Source organism: Acinonyx jubatus, chromosome C1 (assembly GCF_027475565.1).
Source record: "Acinonyx jubatus isolate Ajub_Pintada_27869175 chromosome C1, VMU_Ajub_asm_v1.0, whole genome shotgun sequence".
Taxonomy (NCBI): domain Eukaryota; kingdom Metazoa; phylum Chordata; class Mammalia; order Carnivora; family Felidae; genus Acinonyx; species Acinonyx jubatus.
Window position 1 is genome coordinate 130,315,766 of NC_069381.1, and position 13,268 is coordinate 130,329,033.

A 13,268-nucleotide genomic window follows, 5' to 3' on the forward strand; every position below is an offset into this window, starting at 1 on the left:
AGATGGAAATGAGTGGTGGTACACTAAAATCAGTGGTATGATAAAAATATGTATTTATTCCTTATCCTCAGTGTCTGGCACAGAGTTCCTAAAATCTTTATAATTTTCTGAGCAATAGCAGTGTCTTTTGTTATTTAGGAGTCCCTTCAGAATATACCTTAGTCTAGGCCAATGAGGTGACTCAGGGTGGGACCACCAGATAATGCCAGGATGGCATCACCAGAAAGATCAAACACACGATTAAAGGGTGGAAACTCTCAGCCAACCCTCTGAACACCGAACTAAGAAAAGAGTTTACTAAGGAAAAGCAAAAATATTCCTGAGTAGCTAAGGGGCCATTTAAATTGGGAAACTGCATTTGCATGTCATTAATTTGCACTTTTCTGAGATTTCTTTGGCTTCATATAACAGCTTGCACTCATGGACAGTTTGTTTGAAATAAGTTGCTTTGGGGATAAAAAAAAATAGTATTTGAAGCTAAGTTTCCACTGATAATAAAAGAAATTAAACATTCTATTTGGTAAAATCCAGCCCCTAGTGGCAGAAATGATTCTTATCAATTTTCAGATTTTTCAACCTTAATTTTATTGGTTCCTATTTTAGTTTTTCTGACATGATTGTGCTATCCAGGATAGCAATATGATTAATCATTTTTTTGTTGTTGTTCTTCTTAACCAGAATGCACTGCTATAACATTCATGTAACTTCACAAAATTGGCTGCAAAGGAATAGGCATGTCATTACTTATAATGCTGCTTTCTTTCTCCCTTTAAGGACAGAAATTACCCTGGAAATAGGCTTCAGGAAGGCATAAATGATGCTCAGATATGGCCATCCAGGAGTGCAGAGAAAGTAAAAAGAGTTCCTCTTTCATTGGTGACCTTCCATACTGATTGATGCCTAAGTCCTCACTAACATTCAAAAGAAGATATTGATTATGGTTTTTTTTTTATGGATTTAATTAGGAGACTGGGGAGAAACAGATCCATGCAAAAGCAGCTGAAAATCCTGACTACTACAGGACTCAGATGTAGCAAAAGAGTAAGGATGCTGTATAGGTATATTAGCCTAACCTGTGTGAATGGAAAGAGCTGTTTTGAACTGGAAATTGCATGCATGTATGCATTCAAGCAAAAGTACTATTCATATATGGCTGACATTAATGATTATACAGTGTCTAATGTTGCCAGATCTTCTGTTTTTTTTTCATAAAGTCTGAGATTTTGTGTGTAATCTTCTGATTTTTTACTTTTGGTTTAAAAATGGTGAGTCAAATACACATGGACTATTTGCTCCACCTATAGTCAGAGTAAATAGCCTCTGTGTGTGACAAATATTTAATAATAAATGTTTCTGTAATATTTGTATTATACAGAAAATAAACAAACAACAAATGAAAAATTCAAGCCCAGATGTACATTAAAAAGCAATGAGACTTTTCAAGGCAAGAATAAGTAGGCTCTGTAGACCCAAGTTTTAGTCCCAAGTCTATTACTAAGAAGATGTGTAAGACTTAAATAAGTCACTTAATTTCTCAGGGTCTCACTTTTCTCACTTCTGTCATTAGAAATTTGAACAATATTCTCTCTGAGGACTCTTTCAACTTTAAGATTCTGTTACTAGGGGCAAGTGATAATTTTAAAGCAAAGGTTTAATGTAATCGGCAAAGCACCACTTTCTTTACAAAATACTTTATTAGTGGCTCTGGCAATGCAGATATTGTTTGATCATATATATAGATTCTACATTTTATATTTTCTATATATAGATTCTAAATACTATATAAAATAATGTGTTACTTATATTGTGAATATATCAGATTTATATGTATATATTAACCTATAAATAATGGAAATGAATAGAATCGAGAAGTAACCTAGAATTGTTTGGTATGGCAGAGTGGAGTCATTTCAGAGAGTAAATATGTGCTATAGAGCATTCACAAAAGCAAGGATTAAGACATTAAAAACACACATAAATATTTTTATGTTCATCATTATTGCTATTGGTAAAATGCCAACTGCCAGAATTACTAATCCAAAAAAGTAAAAATTGTAAAGAATGTTACATGACATCATTAACCTACCTCAGTTAGTAACAAATGTCTACTTCCCTGCAGCTATATAACTAGCAGAAAACATTTAGGAAGTTAAAACCATTTGTGGCTCAGTCAGTTAAGCATCTGACTTCAGCTCAGGTCATGATCTCACAGTTTGTGAGTTCAAGTCCCACATTGGGCTCTATGCTGACAGCTCGGAGCCTGAAGCCTGCTTCACATTCTATGTCTCTCTCTGTCCCTCCTCCACTTGCACTCTGTCTCGCTTTCAAAAATAAAGATTAAAAAAAATTAAAAACATTAAATCCAATGTTTGCACGGTTAACCCAAAACCACTTCCTATTTTTGACATTTCCCATGTTTGACATTATTGCAATATGAATTGAAAATTGACTGGTAAAAAATGCATGTTTGTTATGTTTATGTATATGGTTTATGGGGCAGTATCATATTTTAAATCGAAGGAAACAAAAATAACATAAACAGTGTGTGAAGTATATGGTAAGTGCTCTAAGATACTTTATTAAATTTCTATTAACTAAGCCTTTGTAAAAAAAAAAGAAAGAAAAAAGAAAAAAGAAAAAGAAACAGTAATAAAGTCATGTATCATACTTACCTCTACAGCTTCTCCCATCTTCTTTCACTTCAAACCCATCCTCACAGTAACATCTTGTACTATTTCTGACCACTGCACATTTATACTGACAATTCAACTGCTGGCAATTGGGTAATAGTTCTGTGAAACAAAATCAAAGACACTATGTCAATACAACTGTGCACACATGTGTACTGTTTTAAATTTAAATATTGTTAATATTTACTCTGTGCATGACCACGATAATATAGTTCTCATTGGTCTCCGCAAAAATTTCTGTGGTTGGTTGAGAAAACAAACAATACCTATTCCCTCTAAAATATGTTGGCTTGTATTTGTCTGAAGTATTGTTAACAAAATTTTAGATTTGTTTGGTCGTTTACTTTTTAGCTTATTATGGATGTTCAAAGTCACAAATCTTTTCAAATTCTGATAAATTAAATTATTTCAAGAGGAAAAATGTCAACCCAGTGGTTGATTTCAACATTTATGCATTTCTTATCTGACACACTAATTGATTTTCTATCTTTTAAGGGCTTGTTTTGATTTACAATCCATGTGTAACCTTCATAGCAATCAATGTGAATATATTCCATTTCAATAATTTATCTTTCATTGGTGGCAAAATATAAGACAAATACTGGACATAATATATTTCATTATATCTGAACTCTTTCAGAGCAAATACATCATTGAAGCAAAAGTTAGCAAAACCTCAGAGTAAATTAGAATTCAATATGATAAATGTATGAAACAGATGAAGTGACAGAAGCATATTCATTGCACAAATAATTTCTAACAGGAATAAGATTTGCTAAACTAGAAAAATATATGGATAGAATGTGTAACTGATTTTGCTGTCTGAAAATAGAAGTATTAATGGATTGCAACAATCTCTTTTTTCCCCTGGGGAGAAAAATAAGTGTTTTGAAGATTAAAGTTAAATGATTCAAAATATGTTGATATTTGCTGCAAGGTTAGCTGGTGCTTCAGAAAAAAAAAATATATATATATATATATATATAAATTACAGTAAAAATATATGAATGCTCCAATGTAGAAAAGAACAGCTAGAACATTCAAAATTGAAATTTTGCAATTTACTACCTATATAACTATTTTCTTAGCCCAAATATTTTTCAGCTCTTTCATGCGATTATTTCATGCATCTTCCCTTTTTAGAATCCCAAATTTTCTTCCTACTGGTCAGTCACATATTATGGTCTTGCTTCCTAATTTTAACAGATGACTAAAGCAATCAAAGAGATTTTCTACAAGTTTATGCTTCACATTTATCCACATTTACCCAAATCCACATTTACCCTTAATCAAAGCCCAACTCCCTCCAATCCTTGTGCACAAATCCTGTCCCCTCTCACCTATTCGAGGATATGACTTCACCTATTCTCTGCTTCCTCTCATAATCATTTGTTAAAAGTTTATATTAGATCACCCTAGAGCCCATCTCTTTCCGACAATTAAAATATTTTTGGAACACAGTCATGCCCATTTGTTTACATATTGTCTATGGCTATTTTTACACTACAAAGGAATAGGTGACTATTTCCTAAGAGACCTATTTACACAAAGCCTAAACGATTTACTAGAGGGACTTACAGACAGTTTTCAGATCCCTGAGTAGCTCGTTCTCAGCATCAAACATGCTCTTATTTTTCCTCAACTTAAAAACAAAAAACCTTGACCTCACTTCCCCTACTAGTCAACTTTGCCTAATTTCCCTGATCCTCTTTATAACAATAATTAAAAAAATAATCCATACTCACTGCCTCTCTCTTCTCCTGTTTCTATATTAAACCCACTCCATCGAGGCCTCACCTCCACTACTCCATAGAAACTGGTTACATAAATGTCTCTGATAACCTTGATGTTGAGAAGTACAATGGCCATTTTCAGTCCTCATCTTACTTGACATCTCAGCAGCATTTGGCAGTTAACTACTAACTGATACACATTCATCATGTTGCTTCCATAGCTTCACAGTCTTGATGTTACTCCTATTTCACAGCCCCCTTTGAAGGCTTCTTTCCATTCTAGTGAACCACTTAGGCTGAAGTGCCCCAGGGCAGAAACCTTGATCTTTGTCTCTTACTGATCCAATTGCTACTAGTGAACTCATCAAGTACCATGGCTTCCCCTCTCCCTGCAACAGAACCACAGTACCATCACTTGAAAGCTACTTGTGCTCTCTTCAACTTCTAATTTTCACTGCTTCGATCACAATCAATAATTTATTAGATTTCGTTCTCCTTGAAATAGCTGGAACAATTTCTATTTCCTTGATACATATTCAACCAATATATAGATGAACTATCTGATTTCTAGGCTTGGATTTTGGGTCATTGTTAATTATATGCTAATAAAATGTTAATATTCATGTGCTGTACAAATACATTGCATGTGTAATTGCATGTGTAAAAATACATTAATAAAAATATAGAACAAGTGGTTCTTTGGAAATTATGGCATTTTTGCTTTGCATATGGTAGTTATTTACATTATAGTTTCCTTTACTAGTATCTATAACTACAATTTATAAACCTAACATATACCAAGTTCCTTAAATATGCAATCTCTTTGAAATCCTGTAACAGTTAAACTTGTAGATATTAACCGAAGATTGTGCAGCAAATATATGGGAGAGTTACCATGTAATGTCACCCTGCATACAGAGCCTAAGTTTTCAGTATTGCCTCTAATTCCCAATGTACAATATAGAGATGGCTGGAAACATGGTATACATATATTTTTATTTTTGTTTTTCATTCTAGGCTTAGTACTGTGCTATTGATAAAGCGTTTTATAATTTTTATAGGACGAATGAATCAATAAAATAGCTTAATTCTAGGATGAGGATTAACACTCTCAGGTGTCATTTCTAGTCCATTAAATTAAACTAGGTCCTAAAGATAGTTCATTTACATCTTCAAATTAGGTAATAGACTTGTCAAATCTTGTTTGATTATGGTGGAATCAGTCCAAAATTGCCCTGAATATATATGCTACTTTAGATAACATTGATTGAGCACCTAGTCAATGCTAAGCACTCTGCCAGGGTTCCACACATACAAAATTGCTTTTGACAAATTAAGGAATTACAACATGAGTGTTGAAGTGGGTAGGGTTAGATGGGAAGGATGACAATGTAAGCAACAGTATACTTTAAAGCAGAAAAATACATATGCTAAATAAAAATACAAGTGACGTGAGCTGGAAACAGAAGGAATCCTCCAGAGACTGGAAATGAGCACAGACAATATGGAAACTAGTTGTGAAAAAAGTTTAATTTAAGCTGAAATTTAAAAGATAAGAAGAGTTCAGTAGACAAATTTATGAAAGTGCATTCCAGATAAAGCAGACAACATGATAAAATAAATTAAAAGACACAAAAGCCTACAAGAAATAAGTACAATGACAAATAACTGTGTGTGGATAAATGGTAGTGTTTGATGTGGTAGGAAATGGGGCTGGAATTATTGTTTTGGGCTAGATGAGAGTGGATTAATTTTTAGCTTAAGTAGACTTTTCTGTTTTGATAATGAGGGTCACAGTGAGTTATTGAGGACAGAAGTGTTTGATGGTACCTAATATCAGGGAGAAAAATGAGTGAAAGACCAAGAAAGAAGAAAAGCTATCTATAAGACTAAACATAGCAAAGACAGAAATTAGAACTATGAAGATTTAGATGAATGGATGGCCAAATACTTGGTGAAAGCATAATGACAGGAAGTTAACAGTACCAATAAAATGAATTAAGAATAACAAAAAGGCTAGAAGTTTGGGGGAAAATACTAAATTTGCCTTTGACTACTTAGTTTCAAATGTTGATAAGATAATGGCCAAGAGAAAGTTGAGAATCTGAGTCTAACTAAGAAAGGAAGTCTGGACTGGAGATTTAGCTTTGGAAGTTACAAAGGAAAAGTAGGTAACTAAAGCCCAAAACAGAATAGAATCATCCTCTATAAAGAATATTTATACTACAAATAAACATAGAAAACTTTTTTTTAAGTTTATTTATTTATTTTTAGAAAGAGAGAGTGTGTGTGTGTGTGTGTGTGTGTGTGAGAGAGAGAGAGAGAGAGAGAGAGAGAGAGAGAGCACATACACAGGGGAGGGGCAGAAAGGGAGAGAGAGAGAATCACAAGCAGGCTTCCTGTTGTCAGCACAGAGCCTGACCTGTAGTGGATCCCACGAAACATGACATCATGACCTAAGCCAAATCCAAGAGTCTGAGGTTCAGCTGACTGAACCACCCAGGTGCCCCAACCCACAGAACTTTTATATGTGAAAGGCAAGCAGAAGAAGAGTTCTCAACAAAGACAATTGAGAAAAAATATCAAATATATAGATGGAGAAGTTGAAGAGCTTCACAAAATCTAAGGAGAAAGAACACTTCATGGAAGTAAGCAGAGGAATAAAGGTTAAAACCTTTGAGAAATATTATTGGAAGTAGCCTAAAAAATGCATTGGTTTTTTTAATAGGATCAATTAAGACCTTTAAAAAAGGTTTCAGTGGAAGAGAGAGGATAGAGGAAGTGTAGTCAGAGGAAGTGTAGACAGAAAGAGGAAATAGGAAAGGTTTCTTACAGAAAAGAATTAACTATATTATGAGATAAACAGAATAAAGGTATAGATTTGGCCTAATTTATTTAGTCTCTACCTTAAGGCAAGCATGTTAACTCAGTACTTTAAGTGCTTTATTTTTTTCCACTTAATTTCACTACCCAATTCCTTGTTTTCCTTTTCAATTATAACTACAAAATCCACAGACCATTGGTTTCATATTTCTGCTCTCACCAATCTTGAAATATCTGGAGTATACCTGCTGAAAATAGTTACCAATTTGGGGGTAGTGATGTGGAAAACTGAGGAAAATGAGAGAAAATGGAGGAAATGGATATGAAACACTGGACCTCACACATGGTTTTCTGTGTTGGGCGGGGGGGCGGGGGGGAGGGGTGTCTAGTGGTTGAAAACAGCCAAAGATATGAGAGGGAAATTCAGCTTTTGATTAATCAAATTTATCCTCTATTAGAATTTGTGTATGTGTGGAGAGATTGAACGTATGATATCAAGCAAAATGGTAAAAACGGATTATTCTCATAGATCATGAAGAATTATGAAGAGCTAACAACATGAAAAACTAAATTTTAAAATTTGGCTTAACTCTGGAAAAGCAATACCAATTACTGTAACATTATCTATTTGAGCTGCTTACCATTTATGCTTAATTACATGCAACACTATATTGCTTACAAAGATAATTAAAAGTACATCAGACTAATTTTGTTAGAAAGCTTATTTGGGTAGAACAGAAATTTTGTACTGGAATTATCAGTCTTCACAGAGTGCTTTACATTCTGAAGCACGGTCATATGTTCATGTAACATTCTCATTGGTTTGGATCTTAGACTGAAGTAGGAAGACCACTACCATCTAAAGAGATGAAATAAACAAGTCAGAATACAGATATGTAATATGGTTTTTGATTTGTATTTCTCAGCATTATCATAAAAATGTCTCTTTTAATGGAAATAGAGAAGCTATTATTTCAGGAATCAAATCTAATTCAACTGATGAAGACTCTCCCAACAAAGACCCACTACATTTTGTGATATTTAAGGAATCTTTTTTATGCTTTTTTCCAAGTTGTATAGGAGATTACCAAAATGTGACTACATCCTCTCTATCAAATGCAAGTGAACAGCTAACAAGAAATGGGTAACTTTGAGGCACTAAGCTTCTCAAGCCATCCTTTAACTTAGAAACAGATTCTGGATTTGTGTTACTAATAAATAGTAACAGGATTCTAGAAGGATAGAAATTCATTTCATACTAAATCTTGTATCTCTTTTACCACTTTGTTTCATTTTTCTGAGTGGTACAAGACATCATTAAGGTCTTAAGCACTGGAGCCAGGGTACTTAGGTTCCAACCCCAGATTTGCTAATTTTAGGCTATAAGCATGGCAAAAAAATAGCTAATATTCACCAATGTTATTTTCTCTTCCTGAGAAAATGAAAAGATTACTTTTTTTCTGAGTGGACATGCATTAGGTTGGAGCCATAAATCTGACTCTGGATAATATAGTATATGCAAAATTAGTGTGTGCCACTTCCTGACCTGGGCTCTAAAGCATTCTGATGATGAACTCTCTCTTTACTTGTCAGTCTTCTGGATGCAGAGAGGTCAACCGAAGATTCCAAGGACCTTGGGATGGCACTGGTCTAAACTGGAGGGAGCCTGAAATGCAAGCATCCACATCCCCTGATGACCCAACTAGACGGTGATGTGAGTGAAAAAGTGTCTCTCTGTTGCATTCAACCCTTGAGGTACCCGGGTTTTTAACGAATACTATGGTGATGGGCACATGATTTAAGCTCTCTATACTTATTTTTCCTTATGTCTAAAATGGGGATAATATGGGGCACCTGGGTGGCTCAGTTGGTAAGGCATCCAACTTTGGTTCAGGTCATCATCAGACAGTTCCTGGGTTCAAACCCTGCGTTTGGCTCTGCACTGACAGCTCAGAACCTGGATCCTACTTTAGTTTCTGTATCCCCCTCTATTTCTGCCCCTGCCCAGCTTGTGGGCATTCTCTCTCTCTCTCTCTCTCTCCCTCCCTCCCTCCCTCTCTCTCTCTCCCTCCCTCTCCCTCTCTCTCAAAAATAAATAAATAAAATTAAAAAAAAATAAAACAAAATGGGGATAATAATAGAAACTACCTCATAGCGATGTTGGGAGACTTAAATGAGGTATATCATGCAAAGTTCTTAAAATATTTCCTGGCACATATAATTCTTTGCATCTATTATTACTTTTTACAATCATGTTACAATTTTGGTTTAATCATCTGTTCAGTACAAGAAAATATCTACTGTCAGTATTCTTGAAATAATTTACATAATCTCCAAGCAATTGGGAGATAACATTTCTTTCTCTTTCGCTCCTTACTTTTGGGTGTTCCAGTTTTATTCCCAAATAACTTGGTGCATCTTTTGACACTTTTTGGCAGAGATCTTATGTTTTGGTAAATTCTCCTGAAATCTTTGCCTGAATGGAAAATCCCCAACAGGGAAATACTAAACCATAGGAAATGAAGATTTTTCTGTACTGGCTAACTAGTTTCTATAAAATATGACTATTACTCTCTGAAGCAATGGACATCCACATTTAATTTGCTATATAAGCACAGACCAATTGATAAATCGGCTAAGAAATTTTTACCTAATACTATGGTAGTCTGCCTAAGCTTAGGGATTGTTAACAGCATTGGGATTTAAAACACATTTCCACAAATGTATACAGGTTTATGATTTAGGAAACATACACAGATACATTTTGCTAACCTGCCACAGAGTAAAAACAGGACAGTAGAGAAGGTTGATTTGAAGTTGATGACCAGATTCCAACCATTACAAATTATTACTGTTAGGAGGTATCTCCCCTCATTAGTTTAGTTTATATAAATATTTCTAAGCCAGAGAACCACTGTCTTATATGTGTAACCATGACTTATCCAAGCTGCAGTCAATAGCATTATGCTGGCTGCCTTTATGACCTATAATTGAACAATTCACATTGATCACAATTCACATCGATGTATTGGACTTAGCAGTACAGTGAGAACACAACTGCACTATTTTATTCATGGGCTCCTAGGTTATATGTTTCTCCCGGAGAGGAAATTAGAACTTTTATCAACTCTTTGGAAATACCAAAAAATATAGGCACTTTCTCAAAACTTAAGCTAAGACAATATTTTATAAAATGGGATAGTGTTTAATTCTCAATTTTAGTAATCAAATCACTCTTTGAATTTGGCTTATAAAAATGCCTTTTAAGCAACGACTATAATCACAGTAATTAGGAAAAAATATCATTTTCTTATGTAGCACATTAAAAAAGTATTCCACTCTGTTTTTATACTTGGAGATTGAAAAAGCTGATGCAGCTACTTACCATGCCAGCCAGTCCCTCTTGTCAGCAGGACGTAAGCTTGACATATTTAGAATGGCGATAATTTGTGTCATATCATTCATTCTCTCACCCCTGTTTCCTTGGCCTAGTAAAATGCAGTGTGAGCTGGCTTGCTGAGATTAGGCTGCTGCTTATGACTACTAATGTGATTTCTTCAGAATTCTTTGCTTAGTACTAAACTACAGTGCTAGCTTCAAATTTTCAGTGTGTTCTCATATATAAAGATACAACATTAAGACAATTTTTAGTTATTGTTTTTGGCTCTATCTTTGTTATTATGGTATAAATTTACATACAGTAAAGTTCATTCCTTTTATGTACAGTTCTGTTTTAAAAAATGTATATAGTTGTATGACCAATACCACCATCAAGATAGAGAACAGGATCATTATCCCCAAATATTTTCCTCTGCCTTTCTATAGTCAACTCATTTCCCCACTGCCAGATTTAGCAATCACTGGTCTGTTTTCTGTCTCAATGATTCTGCCTTTTCCAAAATATTATGTAAATGGAGTAATCCAGCCTATAGCACCTTTAGTTAGCATAATGTATTTCAGACTCATCCATGTTACCTTATCAGTAGTTCTCTCCTTTTTATTGCTGAATAGTATTCCATCGTATGAATGTATCTCAGTTTATCTACCTATTTCACAAATGATAGACATTTAAGTTACTTCTGGTGTTGATTAAATTTGCTATAAATATTCGCACACAAATACAGGTTATCATTTCATTTGAGTAAATCTGAGATTGATAGTTTATACGGTAAAATGGTGTTTTGCTTTATAGGAAATTATCAAATTGTTTTCCTAAGTAGCTGTACCAATTTGCATTCCAACTACCAATATATGAATCATCTAGCTGCTTGGCCTTCTGACCAATACTTCTTATCATCAGCTTTTAATTTTAACTTTTTAGTCACTCTAATTGTTATGTAATGTTAACCTTATGGTTTTAATTTTCATTTCCTAATGGTAATGATATTGAACATCTTTTCATGTGTTTATGTGTCAAACAATGATATTTTTGGTGATGTGTCTGTTTAATCCTTTGCCCACTTTTGTGTGTGTGTGTGTGTGTGTGTGTGTGTGTGTGTGTGTGTATACACACATGTCCCCATCCTATTTAAATGACAAAGCTGTCATTTCATAGTTTTCACTTTGCATATTAATATTGCATAAGGATTTACTCCTCTTTTGACAAGAAGCAAAATTCTTTATCATTTGATGCACTATTATGAGGTGGAAGCTGTAGGCTAATCATGTAGTTTGATGAAGTATTCTGTGGACTGAGTCTGGGGTTTATAACAGATGGCATACTTTTTTTTTTTCTTATAACTTTTGTGAGTATGCATGCACACTCAAAACATGCAGAACCGCCATCATTTTTCGCAGTTGTATATTATTCCATTAATAAATAATTAGTAATTTAATGAGACAATTACCTGCTGAAACACATCTAGTTTGTATGGTAAACAGAGCTATCTGTTTAAAACATGTTTTTACTCTCTTTCTATACTCTGAGATGTTTCTACGAAGTGGTTACCCTGCCAGAGTAACTTTTGCTCTCCTTTCACATGGTTAGGGCCTAATAACTAGTTCTCACTGGACCATGTGTGGACATGATCTGTATTACTTCTATATCAGGAAGATTAAGAGTGCATGTCTTCTCCCCACAAACATTCTTTCACTCTCTTATTTACTTTCTGGAAAGTACTGTTTACTGTTCTGCTTTTCATGCTGTTTTCTAATATATTTCTCCATCTACGCTAGGAATACAACTTTGAGATATGCTGCCTCATATGCTTTGAAATGTAGAAACAAAAGCTAAACCAAAGTAACAACAACAACTGCACCAGTGCTAAGAGATTTTTCTGTTTTATGTTATGTCTGCAAACCAAGGGTTTACATAAAAAAGGAGGTGCAACCATCCCAACTCATTGGCTAACACTGGATAAATAACTGCTTATTTTGGATCTCCAAATAAAACCATTTCTAACAATTTTCCAATAGTAGGTACCGATTTCTGAAGAAACTCTTCATTGTAAATGGCATTCAGTGTTCTGAAATTCAATATGCAAAACTTCTAAACTTTTTTTTTTACATACAAAACTAAACTCTAGTTATCAAGGCACAATCAAATAAGAAGAGATTAATTTGTTTTATTTTATGAAAAGACAGACTTGGTTTCAATATCCATTGACAAAATTTGCTAAATAATTAACCTACAATCTGCAGGGTTTGTACACAAAAGGAAAAGTTTACCTCAGTTTATCAATAAGAGGATACGAGAAGATAAAACAGCATATGCTTCTGTGGGGTTTTCTTCTCAGAACAAATTATACGAGGATAATGACATTACTAACTTCATAGGAATGGTGTGAAGTTTAAACACAGTGATTCAATAGAAGCACTTAGTGTCTGACACATTGTAAATACCCATCACAGGTTGGCAGTTATATTAATTGCTATTATAATCATCAACAACAGCTCCATCAATAAAATCCAGGAATTTTCACTTCCATCTTTTATTTCTGTAGAAGAATAGACTGAAGACACACAGTATCTTGAAATGTGTTTTAGTCTTAAAGGTGGGAAGCCTAGATCTATTTGCGATGTC

General features: G+C 34.1%; 1 protein-coding gene across 3 annotated transcripts in view; it reads right to left on the reverse strand.

Moving 5' to 3' along the window:
- The window catches only part of LRP1B (LDL receptor related protein 1B), a 1,862,224-nt gene that overhangs the window by 982,733 nt on the left and 866,223 nt on the right, over window positions 1-13,268 (reverse strand). For all 3 annotated transcript variants that reach the window (XM_053214983.1, XM_053214982.1, XM_053214984.1), the window contains exon 4: window positions 2,673-2,792. In XM_053214983.1, the coding sequence (XP_053070958.1) occupies window positions 2,673-2,792 (120 nt within the window). The remainder of the gene's footprint in view (window positions 1-2,672; window positions 2,793-13,268) is intronic.